This window comes from Megalopta genalis, chromosome 10 (assembly GCF_051020955.1).
Source record: "Megalopta genalis isolate 19385.01 chromosome 10, iyMegGena1_principal, whole genome shotgun sequence".
In the NCBI taxonomy this organism is placed as follows: Eukaryota; Metazoa; Arthropoda; class Insecta; order Hymenoptera; family Halictidae; genus Megalopta; species Megalopta genalis.
This window is the reverse complement of record NC_135022.1, coordinates 16,413,492-16,437,275: the sequence shown is the minus strand read 5'-3', so window position 1 is coordinate 16,437,275 and position 23,784 is coordinate 16,413,492. Positions and strand designations below refer to the sequence as shown.

General features: G+C 46.0%; 1 protein-coding gene and 2 long non-coding RNA genes across 6 annotated transcripts in view; 2 read left to right on the top strand and 1 right to left on the bottom strand.

Moving 5' to 3' along the window:
• Lmpt (four and a half LIM domains protein limpet) overlaps positions 1–23,784 on the bottom strand; it is a 124,916-nt gene that overhangs the window by 55,193 nt on the left and 45,939 nt on the right. The window contains exon 1 of one of the 4 annotated variants that reach the window (XM_076524854.1): positions 6,356–6,533. The exons of the other annotated variants lie outside the window; for them this stretch is intronic. Within the exon in view, the coding sequence (XP_076380969.1) occupies positions 6,356–6,432 (77 nt within the window). The 5' untranslated portion in view covers positions 6,433–6,533. Of the gene's footprint in view, positions 1–6,355; positions 6,534–23,784 lie in introns of those variants that run through there. 4 annotated transcript variants of the gene reach the window in all.
• Positions 137–22,485, top strand: LOC143260154 (uncharacterized). Its single transcript, XR_013034267.1, has 2 exons — positions 137–475; positions 21,314–22,485. It is a non-coding gene; the product is annotated as an uncharacterized LOC143260154 (long non-coding RNA).
• Positions 15,927–18,635, top strand: LOC117220170 (uncharacterized). Its single transcript, XR_004490209.2, has 2 exons — positions 15,927–17,077; positions 17,392–18,635. It is a non-coding gene; the product is annotated as an uncharacterized LOC117220170 (long non-coding RNA).

Below are 23,784 nucleotides of genomic sequence, written 5' to 3'. Positions count from 1 at the left end.
GGGTTCCCGGAACGATCTAGCGATGGCGTGAAAACACCTTCCACGCCGATCCACGCGCGAGTTTCAACTGGCTGGTCGGTCGTCCTCGTCCGTGCGGCACATCGCGTTCCGCTCGAGATCAGAAGCCACGACGACGACGACGACGACGACTGGCGACCTTCGCTCGGCGGTTTCCATTACGGACACCGTTGTTCCCCGCGTGGTACGCGTTCAGGCCCGTCACGATCGCCACCGTGCTCAAAGGTAGCACAGTCTGTCACGGGTTTACCGGCGAACGATCGATAGCCGAGCTCCGTCCCGGGGCCACCTTGTGCAAATGGACCATTATCTCTCCGGGCAGAAATTCATTCGGCCGAACTTTATTGATTTTTCACGGCTGCGTACCGGTCAGAGGCCACGAAATTCGATTACGAGGAACGTCGATTCGATCGCGCGAACGCCTCAAGAAAATGGGATAGATCCGGACGGAGTAAAGGTAATCCTTTCTGTTCACTGTAAAGGGAATTTCGATATTGCGACAGATCATTTCGAGGATAATAGACCGCTCGTAACTCGTCGTACCACGTGACTTGCATATCGGTAAACATTCTCCTCGTATTAGCTAGATTTAGAAACGTTTTACCCGTTTCCGTAACAGCGTGAATCTCTACGAACGAGGCAAAAAAACTGCAGGAATTTTCAAGCTAGCGCGATGCTTCGGGAGATAATCGTCCATTTGCACTCGATTCCACTGAACGCCCCGTCATGCCGATTTCCATTAGGAAGCTGGCTGTAAACGCGTGTAAAGTCCTCGGAAACGGAGCGGTCGAGCCGCTTGATCTCGACAGGCCACGTCGATCCGGCGTGCCCTCGCCGTAAGGATCGTCGGCCGAAATGCAGCAGCCGCCATCGCTCGGAAGCCTCTAATCGGTTACTGAAACACGCGTCCGAAGTGACTCTCGTTGGCCAATCGACGGGAAACCTTGTTGCTCGACATTGAGTCGGACTTTGACTCGTGGCTGCGAGCGTCTGGCAGCTGCGATCGCGGCGAACGTTCCCTCTAATCGTTCCTCCTTTCCCCCCTCGCACCGCCCCGCCGCTCCGCGTCGATTCAATCCGGAGTTCGAAGATCTTATCGTCGGTTATTTACGGTCATTGATGCCGATCGGAGCGCGGATCGCCGTCGCGCGGCACAATTAATTCACCGGACCGATTGTTGCGCGCTCGGAGGCCGCGAAAACTGCCGCCGCGAGACAACCACCTCTGGATGCCGGAGCGTATCCGCGAGAGCACCGAGCAAGACTGAGCCTACAATGCCGGCGGTGTCCTCGTCGATAAGGATTATCACGAACGAATAACCTCGTTATCTCCGGCCTCGGCGAGGCGTGCGTCCCTCGGAAACTCTGGCACCGTTCGAAGCGTCATTTGCATGCGACAATCGGCTCTCTCCCTCTCTCCTCTCTCTCTGTCTCTCTCTCTCTCTCTCTCTCTCTTGCTCTCCGTCGTCTCCTTCTTCTGCTTCTGTTTATCCAGTTCCTCGAGTTTCCTCCTTCGATCCCACGCCGTTCGACGCTTCCGTCATCTGTTGGAACTGTTCTGACGGCGCGACGAGAACAAAAGCGCTCGCGATCCATTATGTTTCCAAAACTATGGCGGTCTGGACACAAGAACGGGCTGCGGGACGGTCGATTCCCACTGTGAATCAATGCGAGGCAGTCGCGGTTTGCGATCATGATCTCGTTATGAATTCTGATGTAGGTCCCTGAATTTAGTGACGAAAAATTGGATATATAATATTTTATATTAATATAATTATACGGCAGAGTTATAATAGAGGTATAATTTTATACGGTAGAGTTCAATTTATAGGAACCTGTCGGGTGAGACCAGTTGGTTCGCGCAGTTAGGTGATTCATATAGTAGATAGGATAGTGGAGCCGATTGCTGTGCCTTTCGTTCGTTTTCGGGTATAATGAAATTTCTGTTTATCGAATGAGACTTGTTATATTCTTTATATTATTACATTTATCGAATAAAACATATTAAGCTTTTTTATTCGAAATTTATTTATTATTTATTATTGCGTGTATCGAATAAGACGTTACATTTTTTAATTCGAAAATAAATAATTACATTTGTCGAATAAGACATATTAAATTGTATTAAAAAATAAACAAAATGAAAGAATAGAAGAATTTAATATGTCTTATCTGACAAATGTAAAGTTAATTATGCACGAAAAAAAGCCAAAGGAACAGCAATTGGTCACCGCAAGTAACCGACTCCACTATCCTAATACAGTAAATTCTCTCCAATTGTTGCTCAGCTTGTGAACAAAAATGGACAATTTAGAAAGAGGAGATACGATTATTCCCAAATTGTCCATTTTTTTAGCGACAATTGGAGAGAATTTACTGTACCTATCGTCCACCGCAGACTACGATTTCTTGTTGATTTGATAAAAGTTCACGTGCGTACGAGAGAACTCGATTAACCAACCACTGCTGAAATGTAGATTGTTGAAATTTTAGCCTCGAACAAAAATTAATCTATAGTTTACTTAGTAAGTAGTATAGTAAGATACTAAGATATCGGTTTACATTTTCGTCGGTTCCGTCAGCGGGCAACGACGGTGATGTAAACTGTATATAATAGATACCGCGATACATCATCACCGGTACCATTAGATGCACATCGTGCCCTGACTGTTTGGGGATCCCAGCGTCACGTATACGATGTGAAACGCGACAAATAAACGTCTCTGATTGGTGGATAAGACGAACCCAAGAAGGGTATAAAAGAAGCGTTTTTTTCTTACCGGACTCTCAGTAGAGTTTGGTCGCTCGATCGTTTTCGCCCATATACCTTCTCTCAATAAAGGAATAAAATAAAGTCTTTTTAAGAAAAGAATTAGAATCATATTCATTTTCATTCCATAATCCCAACATAGATAAACTCTGGTTCCAATTTTTCAAAGACGCATTTATCCCAAGAACCAGTTCGGAAAGTTGTCGTTAATTTAACGGTTTCAGTATCGACGGAAGTAGTTGTACAGTTGGGTACAACTTGCTCAGTTAAGCAATGCCAAGTCGACGTAGTTTATTAAGGTTTAAGGTAAGGTTTTAAGATAAGATTTATTAAGGCAGAGCGATATTGACGTACTTTGGTAACATTTAAGAAGAATATATTAGGTCTACCGGAAAGTTCTGTCTGATAATGTCATTGCAAATTTCGCTAGGTATGCACATGTTCATTTGAGACATATATTTTTGAAAAATGTTGCTCACAAATTGTCATCACGCTGGCAAGAGGTCATAAGTAACGACGGAAATTATATCGTACAATAAATATTACTAAATTTATGAAAAATCTCTATTATTTCCTTTCATTTCTTAAACGAACACAACTTTCCGACAAACCTAATAATTTCGTACATAATAGCTTGCGCAATGATACACGTCCTTACAAGAAACACTATTTAATTGCTGGCAAAATTACTCAGATCTATGTAAACATATCGAAAGTATATGCTACAAAGATCGCAAAAATGTAAATTAAAAATACTGCTGTGACCTAAAATACTGTGTGTACTGGAGCGACCTTGAGAGATCAACAGAGAAGGAAGGAAAAGTAAGGGTACTGAATTTTGTTTGGAGTTTAATTTATGTTTTGCTGACTTTTATTTAATATTATCTATATATTATCTTTGATCTCTGTTAATTATAATTTATCGTAATTTATTAATCTATTACCACTTACGTTCTACAATTTAATTTCAATCATCAATAGATAGACAGTTTGTCATTCTCTTTCCCCCACACTTTATTCCTTCTTCGTCGGCCTCTCAAGATCAGGCCAAGTCTCGGAGCACTTTGAATTTACATTCCTGTGATCTTTCTAGGATACGCTTTCGATCTATTTATACAGATCTGTCGTCAGTTAAATACTGTTCCTTGTTAATGCAGACCGTTCGGCGCTGCGAGGGTTAAATGGTTTTGTAAATTCGAACGATTCCGCAGACTTCGCGTGAGAAACCGCGCCGACGCCGTGAGAAAATGCTAAGTCCTTAATCGGGAAGTCACGTTCCGCGTGCGAGTATCAGTAGGAGCGATACCTGACGGGTTTCTCAGACGAATCCCTACTGCGAAGACTTCTAATCGAGTTATCGGGGATTACCGAGAGGATGCGACGGAGCGCAAGAATTTCCGGCGCGGCGACGACGCGGAACGTCGCGAAAGCTACTCGGCATCGATTCGACCCGTTCCCGAGTGCTCGCAAAAATCCGCGGCCGCTGTAAAACGATCGCGGATGCAAATAGAGGAACGGCCGGGTGGATACACGGCCGAACGTCGACGTATCCTGTCGCAATAGCCGCGACGTGTTTATTTGTTGTAACCGCAAAGAAACTTACTCCATTACGGAGATGGCCGGCTGCCAGCGGATTTACAAGTCGGAACGTGACACAACGCAAACACCAGCTACCCCAACGCGGCGCAACGAACCTTCGACTTTCGGCTAACCGTGCACGAATCCGTAAACCGAATTCTGCGGTGGATAAAGCGTCACGGATTTATTCGTGGTACGCGGGCCGGCGAGATACCAGAGAGAAATGTGGAGATCGAATCTCGCTTCGTCGCTGGGAATCCAAACTTCGGGGGACGTGGGTTCCTGACCTTTGTCGGGCTACTCTAAATCGAAGATTGGTTTTATAGAGATATATTGTAATGCAAGCGTTTTTACGGCGCGAATAAATGGCTTCTATTCATGGCCGCGTTCATTCTCGAGTGACTCACGCCGCCCGACCATCGGCGTTCGGTCTTTTTGATTAACTGGCACACACGCGATAACATCGCACCAGTAACATCGAAAAATTATAAGCTATTAGATCGTTGTGATTTAGCGATTTTTGCAAAGCGCGCGAGGCGAAGGTTATTGTGCAAATTGAAATAACAAGATTACAAATGGGCAGCGCTGACGACAACGGACCATTATCTGCTATCAGAAATTCTTTCGAAGATACGCAGTGCGGAATTAATCGGTCTCTAGAGAACAATGCAGAGTACAAATTTTCCAGGCCGATAGTGTGGCACGGTTGTTTGCACCGTTTTCAATCATTCCGATGCTTTTACTGTTCTGTACATCGCATTCCCGTTTCTATCATAGATTCGCAAACTCTGCAGACTATTACGCGCGCGGCAGGAAAACGGAAAGCTGAATAGTTCGAGTTCTTCGAATGGTCAAACTCGCAAAAAGCATTTAAGAATTCTTTGAGAAAATGTATCGTGCGACATTAGAATTGCTAAGTGGCTAGAGTATGTTTGTGCACTCTGTATTTCCTCGTACGATTCACGAATGAGCTCAGACATGCAAAAGTCGATAATTCCTCGCGAGGCCTTCGTGCCGAGTCTGACGCGTCACAACTATGAAACCAGTCGTTCCGCGGGTGATAAGCTTGCAAATTGAAGGGCTCGGGATCACTGTTTTCGGCAGGTCTGTCAGAACTGGTTCGTCACAACTGATTCGTCGAAACTAGCGCGTTAAAACTGTTCTGTGAAAATTGGTTTGTCAAAATTGCACTGTCAAAATTGAATTGTGAAAATTGCAGTGTCAAAATTGAAGTGTCAAAACTGAACTGACGAAATTGAACTGTCGAAATTGAACTGGTGAAATTGAACTGGAAAAATTGAACTGACGAAACTAAACTGTCAAAACTGAACTCTCAAAATTGAACTCTCAAAATTGAACTGTCGAAATTGAACTATTGAAATTGAACTGTCTAAATTGAACTGTCGAAATTGAACTGTTGAAATTGAACTATTGAAATTGAACTGTCGAAATTGAACTGTCGAAATTGCACTGTCGAAATTGAACTGTCGAAATTGAACTGTCGAAATTGAACGGTCAAAACTGAATTGGCGAAATTGAACGGTCAAAACTGAACTGGTGAAATTGAACTGGCGAAATTGACCTGTCGAAATTGAACTGTTGAAATTGAACCCTCGAAATTGAACTGTCGAAACTGAACTGTCGAAATTGAAGTGGCGAAATTGAACTATTGAAATTGAACTCTCGAAATTGAACTGGCGAAATTGAACTGTCGAAATTGAATTGTCAAAATTGAACTGTCAAAATTGAAGTGGCGAAATTGAACTATTGAAATTGAACTGTCGAAATTGAACTTTCGAAATTGAACTGGCGAAATTGAACTGTCGAAATTGAATTGTCAAAATCGAACTGTCAAAATTGACCTGTCGAAATTGAACTGTCTAAACTGAACTGACGAAATTGAACCGTCGAAATTGGACTGTAAAATTTGGTCCGTCAAAACAACTTGGTCTTTTCGACAGATAGATCTAGTGCCTAGAGATCGACTTACCGGTCTGCGTAGCAGTAAGGATGCCTGTCGAAGGTGCGAGTAGGTTTGTATCCCGTGGTTTCCCACTCCGCGGACATGGTGGATCGGAGTCGGCGCTTAGGCGATCCCGCACGTGCTCGCCACGTGGAAACGCGACACAGTTCGCGAACGATCCCAGCTGGACTGGGTCGGGTGGCGCGCACATCGGAAGAAACTCCACAAATGAAGCAAACCGCCTGGCGAACTCCGAGGTCGTGACTCCTCGGTAAATCGCGGATGCGCTCTTTTCCTGCGACTGACCGCGATACGATCGTAGGAAGGGGTTGTACGTGCGCGCGCGCGCGCGAAAATAAATGAAACGCCGCGGAAGAGGAAAAAAAAAAGTGGGCGGAGCGAAATTTTGACGTACGATAGCTGTTTACGAGCCGGTCCCGACCGCCCGAATGACTTTATCGCTCGGTCACTTGTCCCGATAGCGCGGACAACCGTTCTCTCGATCATGCTCTAAATTTAGCCGAGCGATCGGTAGAAAGAAAGGGACGATCGATGCGGGACTACGCACACGCGCGTCCTGGAGAGACCGCTGGAATGTGTACAGCGTACGCAGTGGCGATCGGAATATCGGTCGACGGATGAAGCTGCGTCTCTGTGCGCGTTCTCTCGTGCTTCGTCAATGCCAGCTGATCGCGAGCGCTGACGCAGGATCTACGAGCTGGTTCATCGTTTATCGCCGCGAAGAGCATAATAAGCCCGTTCATCGGGCCTACCAGCCGGTGGAGCGACGCTTTTGTGAAAACCGAGGGTTCACTGTATCCCGAACACGAATTCCAACGCCGACACGCTCGCGGCTTGACGAAGCTTGAAATAAGAGCTCTGTAAGGAAACTATCCTTCTCATGACCGTATCTTTGCACCTGTGTGTCCTAATGAAACAAAATCGTATTCACCATTTACGATGAAGCATTGCGAGTGCCGCTGACAGAGTCCGGCGAAAAGCAATCTGATTAATGATTAATGATTATAGCCACATGGATGATAGGTGTAACTAATTTATAATAATTGAGCAAAATGTAATCTAATGATTAACGATCGTAACTAGTTGGGTATTACAAATTATTGTAGATTAGGTGTTTCTTCAACTGGGAGCGTCGCTGGAAAAAGGTTCTGGTATTCCAAGGATTGTATATTGAAAGAGACATAGTTATTAGCGAGGAAAATTGGCTCCTTTGCCGGATGCATCGCAAAAAAAGGATACTTTCCGGACAAACCTCGAACAGAATACAGTAATGTCTCTCTAATTGACGCTCAGATTGTCCACAAAAATGGACAATGGCATGGAAACAATAATGGACAATTTGGGAAGAGGTGGTACAATTAATCGAGCCTTGGCGGTTCGTTTTTATAGTTGTTAGCAATCTCATAACTATAAAAATAATAATAATCGCATCTCCTCTTCCCAAATTGTCTATTTTTGTGCACAATCTCAGCGTCAATTAGGGAAACATTACTATACAGTAAATTCTCCCTAATTGAAGCTCGACTTGGAAACAAAAATGGACAATTTGGGAAGAGGAGGTATGATTAATCCTTGGCCGTTCGTTTTTATAGTTGTTGGCAATCTCACAACTATAAAAAAAATAATAATCGCATCTCCTCTTCCCAAATTGTCTATTTTTGTGCACAATCTCAGCGTTAATTAGGGAGACATTACTGTACAGTAAATTCTCCCTAATTGACGCTCAACTTGGAAACAAAAATGGACAATTTGGGAAGAGGAGGTACGATTACTCAAGCCTTGGTGATTCGTTTCTATAGTTGTTGGCAATCTCACAACTATAAAAATAATAATAATCGCATCTCCTCTTCCCAAATTGTCTATTTTTGTGCACAATCTCAGCGTTAATTAGGGAGACATTACTGTACAGTAAATTCTCCCTAATTGACGCTCAACTTGGAAACAAAAATGGACAATTTGGGAAGAGGAGGTACGATTACTCAAGCCTTGGTGATTCGTTTCTATAGTTGTTGGCAATCTCACAACTATAAAAATAATAATAATCGCATTTCCTCTTCCCAAATTGTCCATTTTTGCTTCCAAGCGTTCCGAGCGTCAATTAGGGAGAATTTACTGTATTCTCACGTGCGGAGGTCGACAGTATCGTCGAGAACCCGAGTGTTCAATCCCACGGTGTTCTTTCTGAAAGTCTCAAGCGAAATTTCGGATTGCAAATCATGATCGGGGTGTCGGCGAACGTTTCGCAAACGGTTTTCTCGGGAATCGAGCGTCGCGCTCAAAGGCGACGCTGCGCGTAATTCAATTAACAACGTCGCGGAAATGTCGATAAAAGGTAGGCGTGTTTCATTATCCGAGACGTCGCCGCGCCGGCCGGCGATGCCACATTCGGAGAAATGTCGCACGCGGGACACGAATAGACAATCGGTAAAATCCCGCGAAAGTGTCGCAATCGGCACGCAGAAAAGATCGTCGCCGAGTGATTGAACCGCCCACGGTGTTCCGCGCATTAGCCGGCCGGTCTTTAAATTTCTTTAACGAGAGTAATTTATCAGAGCCGGCGTTGCTGTTGCTTCATGCTCGACCCGTTGCGCGATCGGGGAGAGTTAATGAAAACCGTGACGTCTCGGGATTCATAGAGGCGTTTCGATTCAGTGAGCAGAGAACGGGTTCTGGAAGAATCTGGACAATTCTGACTTTCATTCCAGAGGAGTGACGTGTATCCTGGATCGGTTCTCGATCTCCTGCAACGCTTGGATGGCGGAAGATCTCCGGCTCGAACGAGGATCTTGACATTCTCTCTCCCTCTCTCCTTCAAAGATGTTTTCCAACGTTTTGGGAACTTCGGGATATTTCATTTAATTTAAAAAACAACAATTTTTTAAACAACCATAAAGCATAACTTATGCTCAATGCTGAAGAATCAGTGAATCCGGTAAACAGTTTATATAGACTTGTTATATACGGTAATGTCTCCCTTACTGACGCTCAGATTATAATATAGATTATAATAAAGATATTAACAACAATAGCGATAAGATCGGCATATTTGCAGCCAATGTTACGTGATACAGTAATGTCTCTATAATTGACGCCCAAATTGACCACTAAAATGGATAATTTGGAAGGAGGAGATACAATTATTCGAGCCTTGCGGCTCATTTTTATAAATGTGGACAATTTATAACTATAAAAATAAACCGCAAGGCTCGATAATCGTATCCCCTCTTCCCAAATTGTCCATTTTTGTGGTCAATTTGGGCGTCAATTATAGAGACATTACTGTATCACGTAACATTGGCTGCAAATATGCCGATCTTATCGCTATTGTTGTTAATAAATGTACATGTCCTGTAAAACTGGTCAGTAGAACAAAATGTCAAAGAATACTGCGAGGTTCTAAAGAGCAAGGCTGACCTAACACAACGAGGTAGAGCGTTAAAGTGTACAAGCGAAGTAAAGCTGGGATTGTTTGTCATACCATGCACAACTTTATACATGAAACTTAGGTCTGCAATGATTCCTCTGGAGTCGTGAGAACGTGCATTCATTGAGGACATCGGTGGACCATAGTCATGGTCAAATCGCGAAAACGGTTGACCGACTTTGAAGCGAGGCTGTTGAAAATCATCCGCAAAGGCTGTTGAAATCGTCGCTAACTTCGATTTCTCTCTGCTGTTGCATAGAAAAATCTGCTCTCGCGAGAGTTCTAGCTGCAAAGTATGATCAATTCGATGCGCGTAGACCAGAAAAGAAGGACGATGCTTGTGGTGAGTTAAATCAGGATCGATCTTCTTCGATGGCTGATGGGAGAGATATCGACAGTGGGAGCCAAGGAAGCTGGCAACTGGGAGAATCGGTGCATCGGGTTGACAGATCGAGTTGCAGCAGGAAACCGGCGCAAGCCGTGGGGCCGTGCTTTTACCGAGAATTCGAATCCCTCGCGTGCTTTCCACACCCACGCGTCGCATTCCCATACGACGACAGAGCGACGACGCGACGCGATTACGCGTACAAGCCGGCTCGGAACGCGAGCGATCGAGAGTCTCGATACGGCTCGGCCGCGCGAGTAAACGCTCTTTACTCGGCGACGATAGCATCGCGTTTATTGTACGACGCTGTCGCGGTTAATACAAGCGACGCTTCCGACCGAACAGAGTACAATTCCACGTTCGCCGCCGCTTCCCGTTGATAACGGCCGAGGTCTTAATCATCGTGCGCGCTAGCATTCAGGAACGGGCCCGATGTTCTCGATGTCCGCGACAAATCGCCGAGCGATGCACTCGATCGTTCAGGCTGCTCGAACGCGTCGCCGAGCGCGTCCGCGAAATTTATCGGTTTGTTTGAAGCGGCCGGGAAATGGTCAGGAGTGTTTACCATCGCGGGAATTACTGCCGGTTTACGGTGGATAAATTTCTGGCCACTTTACAATCGGTTAAGTCAAATAAATAGCCGGCCGGAGAGCGAAACAGCGAGGCGGCTGTATCTCGACGCGGGCCGGAGGCTCGGCGCATTAAATATAGAGCTTTGACACACATAGAATGTCGCGTAATAATTTCACGCGGGTAGGCGCTCGCGTTCGCGCCCGCTCGTAAATAAATATTCGCGAGGCTGCGGCGCGCGGAAAATGCATTTTTCGAATCAACAACGGAGCCCGTGCCAATTTCTCGGCCCGCCGCGTGAATTTACCGCCTTCGTCGGATCCGGGATCCTACGGGCTGGCGATCCCCGATGGGAGACTTGAACGAGCAGAACAAAGGGGCTGTACCTTCTCTAGCAACGTCAGTAGGGACATTAGGCCGTTTGACCAGGGCGCTGAAATTGCTACTTGTAAATCGAGGACCACGAAGCCACGCCTATTCGCGGCAAGATTGTTGGCCTTTTGGCGCTACTTCTTTACAGTGAAAAGAGAAAGGTTCGGAATAGACTGGTTTACAGAGCATTCGGGGATTGAGAAGGTTCTGAAAATCACTGTTTAAAATGAGCCGTTTATTTTGAAAGTGGCATAAGTCACTTTACCGTAATGAGAAGTGGTGATTTTTTAATGTTTATACGAAATTATTTATACTGAGAAAAATATCCTGAGATAACAAATACAAGTAAATTTTCTCGAAAGTTAACATCCATATTTTTAAACGGTGTTAAAACGTAAACCCTTAAATATATCGACTTAAAAACAAAGTGACTTATGCCACTTTCAAAATAAACGGCTCAAATATCGGTTCGATATCTCGGTTTCCAACGGTTATGGTGTCCCGAAAAAATCGCACAGCTGTTGCGAGGTACACTTTTGAGAATCGATATTATTTCAGTTTCGCGCCGTAGGGAGAGAATCGGAGAAGAGATCATCCTAACTTCGGAGCACTAACGGGTTAGAGTCACAAGTACAGTAATTTCTCCCAGAAACGTTCGGAGGTCGGAATTGAAACCCCGGCAGATCTGAGAATACTAACAATACTTATACAAACTTGGGGCAGTCGACAAAAGGAGGCAGTGACCAGCATATACCGGTCTACATTAATATAAATACTTAATAATGCTAGAATAAAAACGACGACTTAACTTTCTTATCTCTAATTTTTTGCCATGATTCGAAGGCAATTCGGAGGCCACATGGGGTCACGTACCAAATACCTACCCTAGTCACACCCAAACAGATCATTCCGTCGACCCTTAGCATCGACGTAGCAATAAATTACATAGGCGCAGGACTAGCACAGGGAAATTCACAGCAACCCGAAATTTGGCATTTCCGAAAGAAATTACTGACTCCGGAGGATCCAGAATTTCCAGAAAAGTTCCAGAAGTTCCACAATTTCCAGAAAAGTTCCGGAAGTTCCAGAACTTCCAGAAAAGTTCTAGAATTTCCAGAAAAGTTCCAGAATTTCCAGAAAAGATCCAGAAGCTCCAGAAGCTCCAGAAAAGTTCCAGAAGTTTCAGAAGTTCCAGAATTTCCAGAAAAGTTCCGGAATTTCTAGAAAAGTTGAAGAACACTGTTACTTGTTACTTGATTCGCGAGTTCGCGCGGAATTGAACATCGCGACTGACAGATTAGCTCGGGCACGGTAAACAGATCATTAACCAGAAAATTGTAACGATATATCCGTCAGCGTATTGCGCGCGGTCTAGAAAATTTAGATACACCAGTAGCTGGACGGGCACCGCTTCGAGTGACAAATCGGTTGGTTAGTTGTCGTCCAGCGCGTACGAACGTCACGGGGCATTTTAATTCGTGAACGAGAGAGACGAGATGGGCGGCGCCGCGGCGACAATGCGAGGACAATAATAACGGGACCTCCGGTGATTTTAACGCGCGAATTGATTTATACGTCTTGCACGTCGGCCGCAGAGCGAGCCTCGGAGAAGGAGGATGATCGAGCACGAGGAGGCGCCGTCGGGGACCCACGGAGCTCTATAACTGGGCCATTTTTAAATGGTCAGGCGCGACACCTTATACAGCACATCTCTCTCTCTCTCTCTCTCTCTCTCTCTCTGCCTGTCTCTTCCTTTCTCTCTTCTCCGGAGTACGCTCGTCAAGTGCGCGTAATTCGAGCATTTCATGGTAAGGGTAGCCGGTGACATTTCTGGTAAATATCGCGGTCTCCCTATCGGCGGGTTCGCGGGACACCGAATCACTTAGCGGAGCGGCCATAAGCCGTTCGGCAAACAAACCGCGACACGGGAGACCTTTTTCAAGGATCCGCGGAAATGTCTCGTGTATCGCTAACAGAGCCTTTTAAAACCAACGACCGACATTTCCGTGAGAAATTGCTCGCCAGTAACTCTTCACCGATGTATCTCTCCCGCGGGAATTTCTATTGTTTGATATCGCATTTCGATAAGGTCTTGTCTTATCGGCTCTGCAACGCCTACGGCAATTTCGAGGGTTCGTAAAAAGAAGGCCATCTCATCGCGAGTGCTATCTCATAAACCTCGAAAATCCTCCGCGTGAATTTAATCCATTTCTCGCTGCTTCTTCTGCAACAATCGATTCATTGTTCGCGAATAAGTCCAGATTCAGAGAACGCGTTTGCAAATTTGATTATTTATCTCTCCGTTCTATCGATCTTTTGTCGTGGTGTCAATCTGGCATCGATTGAGTCGGAAAGACGAAGGACAGACGAAGCTGAAAACGAGCACGTTCTCGCGGCCAGTTTGCAATGAAGCTCTCGCGACAAGGACGATCCCATAAAAACGTTTTATCGCATATCCGGAAAAGTCGAGCGCATCCTGCCCGTGGCTGCATCGTCTGCAACTTCTGGCGATGATGTCAGAGCCGAGCAAAAGAGCGCAAAAGAGCGGTTTTGGCCTGGAGGCTTTCCCGTGGTTCCCGCGGGCGGATCCGAGGCGACAAAAGGCATTGGTTTTCAGCAGGACGGACTGACAGCCCGTGACTAAGAAAGTCAAAGTATAAAGGTGATCTCACTGCTCGACGCGTGGGTGACCGACATCGCGGACCCACACGCGTGTTATTCGCACTCGCACCTGCGCCTCGCCGCGTAATGATCGCCTGGCGATTATCGGTTTATTTGACGAGCGTGCCGGAACGATAATGGTACCTATATTACGCGATTGTATCGGCAACGCGACTCACTCTCTCTCTCTCTCTCTCTCTCTCTCTCTCTCTCTCTCTCTCTCTCTCTCTCTTTCTAGATCGTTGCGAGCGAAGAGGGCATTCTATCGAATCTCGCGCGAGATAGCTAATAAACCGACGCGCACATAAATTCACGGCTCGTAAATGTGCAACCACCACCTTCCATCGTATGCGTTGTCAAATAGTTGGGCCATTGCCCCCTGACGAGAGACAAAGCGCAACGCTGCCGAATAGTAGAAGCTTCGATCTTATCGGCTCTGTCGACCAGGATCGGAAAGAATTCAATTTTTAATTTTTCTCTACAAGATAAACGCACCTAGTATGAAACATCGCTTTATCGTAGCCCCGCATTGAAACAGTAGCACAAACAATGGAACGAAAAGTAGATAGAGCATATGAAAAATTTGGATGTAAACATTTTACCTATATTTTTGAACATCGTTCTTTGTATGTTCATTCACGCAAATACGGTTATCTAACGATCTGCTCTAAAAGAATAATGTTTAAATACAGGTGTTCTTAAGCAAGAACGTTGTGTACTTTCATTTTTGTTATTGTCCTCATTTATGGAACGGTTGGCATCCGTGTTTCATATATAGGCACATGCTCGTACTATACCAGTTTGCTCGTATTATTTTTAGATCGAAACGTCGATCTATCGAACAGTAGTACAAATATCCGATAGAAACACTTTTCACTTGGAATAAAATCGATGATAATTTTATATCCCCTGCGAAACGTTCCATAATACGTACCATTACCATAGAGAAGTTATGAAACGCAGAGACCCCGATTCAGCGGGACGTTAAGGGACGATTACCGTTCCATTGGGTGCGCTGTAAAAGCGGGACACTAAAGAGAGAATCGCGTACTTGTCCCGCGAGGGAATTTCGGCTCTCGACGACGAAAGTCGGCGTGATCGACGTGGGACGATCACGATTCGCGGAGGATCGTCTGATCAAAGAGAGAGAGAGAGAGAGAAAAAAAGGGACGCGGTAACTTCAAAGACATTGCCCGGCAAACGCGTAAAGCAAACATTTATCCGCCGCTGCGGAATCAACGAAATAACTGTCGATAACATTTTCACGAAACCGGATCGCGGCGCCTGTCACCGCCCCCGCGATTCGACAGAGGACAGACGGGCGAGCGACTTCGTGTAAATCACGGCCGCGATCGTTTCCAGGGAACTCGCGTGGCCGCTGGAAGTGTCAACGAGATCTCGCGAAGGATCCACGGTGGCCGTGGAGGTACTTAGCCGTGAGGTTCGGCGAAAAGGCCAGGGCCAGCGCCGGAAATAGTGTTTTATCGCGCGGCAGGAAGAAGCGGGGGCCTCCGGTGCCGGTTGTAAATCACCGTTTAGTGCGTTTAAAAACGAGAGCGATAGGTGGCCCGATTTAAAATAGACTCTCGGGCATGCGAGATAGGCTGAAATCGTGCGAAACGAAGGGAACGAAAAGCGACCCTCGTCATCCGATATTCCCGGGTGCCGATCGAAAAAGCAGATACCACTCCGGCGGGAACGTCGCAATTAGCGCGCGGCGGGCACGTGTCGCGCGAACGTATTCGAAACGAGTCCGTTCGGACGACCAGGAAAACTTATCGCTGAATATTAATCGTCCACGTTTTCCGCTCGAAATAGCTGGACAACGTCGCAAAGGCCGGCACTAAATACGCCAAATAAAAATAGCAAAGTCGACTGAAGAAATTGACGCGTCGCTTCGCCGGGAATTATTTACTAGCCATCCGGAAATCTACGGACTCGTTGCCGCAGAGCTTTCGGTCCTCTATCGTCCGAAGTTAGTCTAGATAATATCAGTCGACTCGACAGCGAACAACGCTCGGCAGAACAAGACACGCTTTCGGCGCAACGTCCAAGACATTCCCGCGAATCAACAGGTCACTCTCGTCGTCGCACTCTAATAACCCCCGTACGAGATTATTATTCGTGTCCTGGTCTTCTTTCGACCGCGATCATCGGCGATTCTATTAATAGACGGGTTAAGCGTCCGAAACGGAGCGGAGCCCAACGTTTCCGCGTCCGATGCGGCAGAAAGACGAATGTTAACGGCGCGCGACCGAGTTAACGCGCACAATAAAGCGTTAGTCGCGCCGCGATCCGCGACCATAACGGACGACGGGAGATACCGTCTGGTTTTCGCATAAACGTTCGCCGGGGCGCACGATCTCGCCGCGAGATCGTATCTCCGTGAATCACGGACAGTGACGAGCATCGCGCTTGTATCTCGCTGTTTACAACAACCTTAAGGATCTGCGCCGCGCCGGGACGAGAGGAGAGGCTGTGCGACACGCAGCCCGATTAGCGCGACGTGTCGTAAATCGCGGCCGTTACGGTTAATTGCATCGCGACCCTACGGAGATGGTATTGAGCCGCGGCACGAAAATACATGTCACCTGCAAAGCAGTGTTTTACCTTCTCTACGGTCCCCCGGGGGGGACAGAACGAGACGGAGCAACAGGTGCCCGCTCGCTCGAATCGATCGAAGTCGGTGGTCCCGCTCCGAAATTCTTACTCTTATCTGTTGCACCTTGCTTCCACTCTGATTCCGTGTCACCAACACACTCGCGGCTGCCGATGGGCAAACAGGTAGAACGACTCCGGCCGTGCCGGCTCGCTCACGAATCAGTTTCGATCGCGGTTATCGCGGAGCTTGCGGATCTTTCGCCGAACGTGTAGCGTTTCCGAAACGACCCTTTCGGAGCCGGCGCACTCCGCGTCACTTTTTCACGTGTCGAGGGGCGAATTTTCTCCGTCGAAGCGAGCCGTGCAACAGGTACACGCACCGAGCCCGGTAATCCTCGCTGTAATCGTCCCACGCACTCGCTCGCGGCCGGACGGCTTGCGTAACAGCGGTCTAACGACGCGGACGACGACGACGACGAAGGCGACCACGAAGAGGAACCACTCGCTGGTACGTCGGGCGAACGCACTCTCGTCGGCTGGTCGTCGCCAGGTGCCAAGGGAACGAGCGGCGGCGGCAACGGTCGCGGTCAAAACGCGAAAACGAACTCGCGCGCCGGTGCTGTTCGACACCGACCCTGCACTGGCACATATCGCCGAAGCACGTGCACGCGAGGCGTGTGCGAGCCGCGAGGAGGAGACAACCGATGCAGCCGAGGTAGCTAGCTCGCGAGAGAATGACTCACGGCTTCGCTCTTCTCGCTGGTGCGCGCGAGGACTACACGCCGATTCGCTTCTCGTCGCTTCTCTTCTCTGCTCTTCTCTTCTCTTCGCTAGGGAGCCTGCGTGACTCGGGTTTCGAGCCACTGCTGACCCGAGCTACCGGTCCCTGTGCTCTGGGCTCGACCCTTCCGCGACCCTCGACCCTCGACAGCGAGCGCTCGCTGCGCGACTCTTTGCGCAGGCATCGCGGTGCTAATCATCGGCAACCTGTGTCGCTGCCGGCAGTGATCGATTGTTACTTTTGTCCAGGTGGATCGAGGCGGGATTAGCTATGGCGAGGACAGTGGTTGGCGGCGGAGTAGTGGTTCGATTGCGTTGAGAACTGGAGCAAAGAAGCCATGCCTACTTCAGCCAGTCTCTGTGGAGAGGCTTGAATCGCTATATCTTGTTTTGTCAACTAGGAGTCAGTCGGGTGTAATAAAAATGCCGCCGATTATCTTGGCAGACAACGCTTTGACTGTGTCTGCATCGGGAGCAACGAAGCCATGTATGTTTCATCGCTTAAGCGATCCGCGAAACAAGGATAAAATTGTCTATCGGTCTGTCATTATATGGTTTGGTAAGTGACGGGGTCGTTTTATTCAGTGGAAAAAAAAAGTGAAGGAATAGGTGAAATGAGAAATGGCATACAATATATTTGATTTAGTCACGATTAAATTTGTAATCAACGTTTTTGAGCAACGTGCGTGCATTACGCGAGCCCGAGATTGTTACTCAAAGGGTTGAAACAATGTCTGCACAGAGAAGAAGCAACGCGAATATTTATAGAACATTAAGACTGTCAAAATGAGGGATTACAAAACCACGTTTACGTAGAGCATTCTTCAAAATTCCATCGCACTCTCTACGGTCATTTAAATTCTTAAAATTCTTTTAACTGCTTAATTGCCTCCACCTCATTTAGAACCGCTACTTTCGCTGCAGTTCATGACATATTTAACATTTTAACTGTTTCAGTCCTAGTACAGTAAATTCTCTCTAATTGACGCTCGGTTTGGGAACAAAAATGGACCATTTTAGAAGAGGAGATACGATTATTATTATTTTTATAGTTGTGAGAGTGCCAACAACTATAAAAGCGAATCGCCAAGGCTCGATTAATCGTACCTCCTCTTCCCAAATTGTCCATTTTTGTTAGGGAGAATTTACTGTACAGTAATGTCTCCCTAATTGACGCTGAGATTGTGCACAAAAATAGACAATTTGGGAAGATGAGATACGATTATTCGAGCATTGCGGCTCGTTGTTATAATTCTTGACATTCGGTGATTATAAAAATGAGGCAAAACTCGATTAACCGTACCTTCTCTTCCCAAATTGTCCATTTTTGTTCCAAAACTGAGCATCAATTAGAAAGAATATACTATATTTAGTATCGACTGCTAGTCTAGGTCTATTAATTCTTTTAAAAATTCACTCCTTTGTCTTATGCAACAAAGGGGTCTCCCGTTTAAATCACCAAATAAATAAATAAATAAAACAATACGAACAGACTTCTCTCAAAAGTTCATTGACATCACGTTGCTCCAGGGGGGGGGGGGGCAGTCCAAGAAGCTATGAAAGCAAAGAGGGCGTTCCCCGAAAACTAAACAGCGTTTTCTGAATTAGCTCAAGGAAGAAGTAGGAAAACTTGAGAGGATATAACGTGGGTAGGTTAAGAATGGCTTAGCACAATTTCTAGACGACAGTGGAAGAAAAACGGCGCGGCGAAGCTCGCAGCGAGGCGATTGTCGCGGTAGATTACACCATTTCCCGACGACGAGCTTGTATCGAATTAGGGCTGCGCGATTCTGGGCTAATGGTACACGCGTAATCCAATCGCGACTTGGAAAGTCGTTCGCGACCGTGGCACGCACGCTCGCTGCCCCGTTAAAGAGGTCTCGCGACGGCCGCCATCGCTAATAGGCGCGTGCCTCGGCGCGCATTTCGCGACAACCTGTTACATACCTAGAAGTTCTCGTTTACACGATCGTACGATCGCCAATGGGGAGAAGAATCGTCTGGACGACGCGAGAGACCGAGGAAGCCTGTCGGGAAAGAGGAAAGCCTTGATCTTCGGAGTTCTCGAATTCGCGGTTGCGAATCGAGGCGATCCATCTATCGCTCGAAGGTTCTGTTACGCCCACGCGCGGACGTGAGTCCAGCTCGTGTCGAGGTCAAACGTCAGGCCTGAACCGTGCTAAACCTAGATCGCGCTGGATCGAGGGTGTTCAAGGCCTACAACTAGGCTGAGCGTCGCGTAGCCTAGACCTAGCCTGGCTTGGAACAAAGGACGCTGGCGACGTTCTTTCGAGAATCGCGAAGCCGCGAGCCACGTGGTCCGCGTGGTAAGTCTCGGAAAGCTCGTAAAGCCTCGTATAAGCTCGTAAAGTCTGCCAGCCGGGGCAATCGAACGCGTTCGTTTAGCGGCGCGGCGGCGTGCTGCGGCCGCGGATTAAGATTCACGCCGAACGGAGACCCGGCCTCGCTGATTAGCGGGCCTTTCGGCTTCGCTTCCGCCGGTGTTTGGCAACTGATAAATCTATAAATACGAGCACGTGCTCGCCGCGAGGAAGAGAGACGGCGAGAACGGGAGACGGCTGTCTTCGGTAAACAGCTGCCCAAGCTAGATTACACGCCACTTCTCTGCCAGTAAATCACCCGTGGCACACATATTCGCCGTCGAGCGGCGCGAATCGATAGAAATTTATTACGAGCCACGACGCCTATGCGAAAGAGCATAACCGGCCGACGACAATCGAAACTTCGCTCGGATACCAGCGCACCCGGCCGCTTTCATTGCGCAAATTATCGACGCGGCTCATAGGCGTACCCCTGCTGCACCTCGGCAAACCGAGGCGCGGCCGTCGTGCAAACTCTGCGGGAAATGAATTTACAGGCGGCCACTGTCTCGCAGACCCGCCGGAGGGCGATCCTAATCCAATCGGTTCAGAATTCTGTGGCCGCATAGAAGAATGCCCGCGAGTCACGTGTTTTCACTTTCGAGATTCACCGATGGTTCGTATTAGCAGCGTTTCTTGATGTTTCTTTTTCTGGTAAATAGCTATGTACATCCTGTATGTGCTACAATTCCATTAATACGTTAACTTGAATTTTTTTCAAACTGTCGCTTGCGGCGTTTTTGTGCTTACAGCCACGGAATTATCGCCGAGGAAAATTCCTCGCGGTCGAACGAGTCGACGGAACTTCCTGCGACCATGTTGCACGAGAAAGTTTCGTGCACATCGCGGTGGCAGCTATCTTTATCCGCAATTTCATTGTTAACACTCTGACAGGCGTGCTAACAACCTCAAAATCTCCATAAAATTAAGATATTTTATTTAGCATATTAAGATTGAAAAGTTACGTTACACGCGACAGCAATTTCATTTCCAACATGTTTCGCGAAGTCTACCGAAATTAGGAGAATGTAAGAAATCAGCGTGAACATTAATTTTCAACTTCCAGTGAAAGTCAACTTCCAGACGTGGCAGAGTAAAAATGTTAATTTTGTTCTTTTTCAATGCGCGCACCTATACATGTCGCGAGAATCAAGCGACGACGAGTATACTCGTCGAACACAGATTAAGTGTCGCTGTTAAAATGTTGAATCAAAAAGACGGTTTTCTATTATAAAATCAACCATTTTATTACTAATGTTTACTTATTCACTTAACATTAACATATACTACGCATATAATAAACGAAAAATAAGGGAAAAATCAGATACGAATAAAAGTAAAAAATTCAAATTATTGCTGTAAAATGGTATTCAGCAAAGCAAGCAATGATACATAATGGCACTTCGCACGTCGAATATTATTTTAATATTATTTTTATAACAATGTAAACATATTCGCGTATGATTGGCTTCAAAGTATTCTAAACATCTTGAAATTTGAGAATATGTTTTTGTTCTCACCAAAATTACAATTTCAATAGCCAATGGTCACTAATTTTTACGCACGACGAATATACTCGTCGAGACACGAAATAATGCCACATCTCCATGACGAGTAAACTCGTCAAACACAGCTAACTGGTTAAGTAGATTCGAAGTTAGCTCGATATCGTGTCAGACTCGGGACGAAGACTTCGACGAGAAAATCTACTAAATACATACGATTGCATTCCATTTTTCTGCGAAACGATCGAAGGCAGGCAATAAATATCAATTTTTCTTGTCCTTTAGGAATTCCAATTCCCGAAGCTGTGAAAGGAATCGTACAGCGAGAAGTTATTTATGAATATTCTTCCGCCCACAGCAATTGAAGAGATATATTACCTCGTGCTCATGAATATCGAAGTTCTACTAAATAAACAGGCACCTACAGTGGACGCCTCAGCTTGCACCTTTGCTAGAAAATCATCAACTAACAAAATGGAGGCTGCTTTTGACAGTGATTCGAGAATTTGTCCGCGATCGAGTCATCGTCCGCCGATCACAGCTATCGAAGTCACGACGCCCCGAGCTTGATGACCCTAAATCAAGCTAGATCTCCGACGCCCGGTGACCGCCGCGTAGGCTAAATTCTCTGAAGCTTATTTCTGGAGCTGGTGGCCCCCTCGCGGAAGCCTGAATGGAATATCGAGCGGAATGTAGGCCGGATCGGGCGCGCTGGAAACGAAATGCGTCCTCCGGTACGCAGACCCATTTCGCGACGCTGACCTCGTGAATGGGGCACGACGTGCAACACCGCGGAGAAATGCCGATCGAGTGTAGCAGATTAATTATCTAAATTTACCGCGGAGCGAGACGGGGCGAAGCGGACGACCGGCTAGCATCCACGCTCGCGCATGTCAACGATTTATTTTTGAAGCGAGCCGTGCCCCGGAATCATTGTAACAGTGTCCCTAGCGGCTTCACTGTTTTTACAAACGAAATGTAACGTTCCGTCCGAGTTCTCCTTCGAATGCTTTCGCTATTTGGTAATTTTACTACCGATGCGGCTATTTAACACTAAACCTACCGAGTATGAAATCGACTTGAATGCGTTGCTTTATTTTTAAAAAGTTAACCCTTAAATGCATATTGTTGCCAATTGTCTACATTCCAGTTCCACTTAATTTTATTCAAAAACCTGAGTATGTGCGTTTCCGAACACACGTTGATAACAATAGACAGTAGAGCATGTGTGAAATAAAAGACTTGACATTACTTTTCGAGAGTAAGTTATATGCTTTTTGACATTTGAATGTGGTGGTTGATAAGCTTCAATGTGTTACTTGGAGAGATATTTTCTTTTTTCGAGTTTCCTATAAAAGAAAGCTTTGCGACACAACAAAAATCGCAATTGCTTTGCTGCATTTCATTTATAAATAATGTGAAAATTCCTATACTAATAGATAATATAAACACATCACCATTTGTTTACGTCTACAATAATTTTACTCAATAAATACTCAATATTATTACCTAGATTTTTTAATTTATTTTTTACATAACCTATGACTACGTTCCTATAAAAAACGATTTTTTAAAATTCAAAACAAAAAATCATGCATTCAAGGATTAATAGTGAATTTAGTTAGACGTAGTGCCAGTTTTGTTGTAATGTCCGACCGAATTCAAGAATTCGTTCCATCGTTTCTTGTAAACTGGTTCTTAGACTATCAACAATCTTAGAAGAAAAGATATGAAACCGGTCATTTAGACCGGTGAGGTAGGTTTAATGTTAAAGAGGAGAAAAGCGATAGGAGTTCGTAGCCAGCGTAATACGAACGCGAACGATGGACCCGTCGAATACAAGTTTCCGTGAATGTCACAGGATCAATCTTGAATAGCAAAGTTCGTAAATGTTACGTTGCATCAACGCAACCGCAGAATTTCCCAAATGAAGTTGAGCTGATGTTCTTATCAGAAACGTAGAACCTGTTGTTTGGTTTACGACGTTGTCTACCTTTTACATGTACATAGCTGGCAAGTCCACGATAGGGACTTATACGCCCACGTGTACTTATACACGATAGGTCAGATTTCATCGTGCCGAATGTGCGTTTAGAAATATTTTGATGTTCTTGTTTTATGGAACGTCAAAAGCAGGTGTTTCATATAATGATTTTAAAGAGAGAATTCGTTGCTCTGAAAAGAGGTGAAGACGTCTGGGTCTGGTGAATACAGTAATGTCTCTCTAATTGACGCTCAGATTGCCCACAGAAATGGACAATTTGGGAAGAGGAGATACGATTGTTCGAGCTTTGCAGCTCGTTTTTATAGTTATAAATTGTCAACAATTATAAAAACGAGCCGCAAGGCTCGGATAATCGTGTCTCCTCTTCCCAAATTGTCCATTTTTATGGACAATCTGGACGTCAGTAAGGGAGACATTACTGTATTTTGAAATTGTTCCTATCGAATCGTTGCAGAAGAATCGAACTCGAGGAATACAGTAATGTCTCTCTAATTGACGCTCAGATTGTCCACAGAAATGGACAATTTGGGAAGAGGAGATACGATTATTCGAGCTTTGCAGCTCGTTTTTATAGTTGTTGACAATCGATAACCATAAAAAACGAGTATACGAGTATACGAACAATCGTATCTTCTCTTCCCAAATTGTCCACTTTTGTGCACAATCTCAGCGTCAGTTAGGGAGACATTACTATAGTGTTACGGATTAGAGTGTCAAGAGTCTGGACGTTCGATTATGGACTATTCTTTGG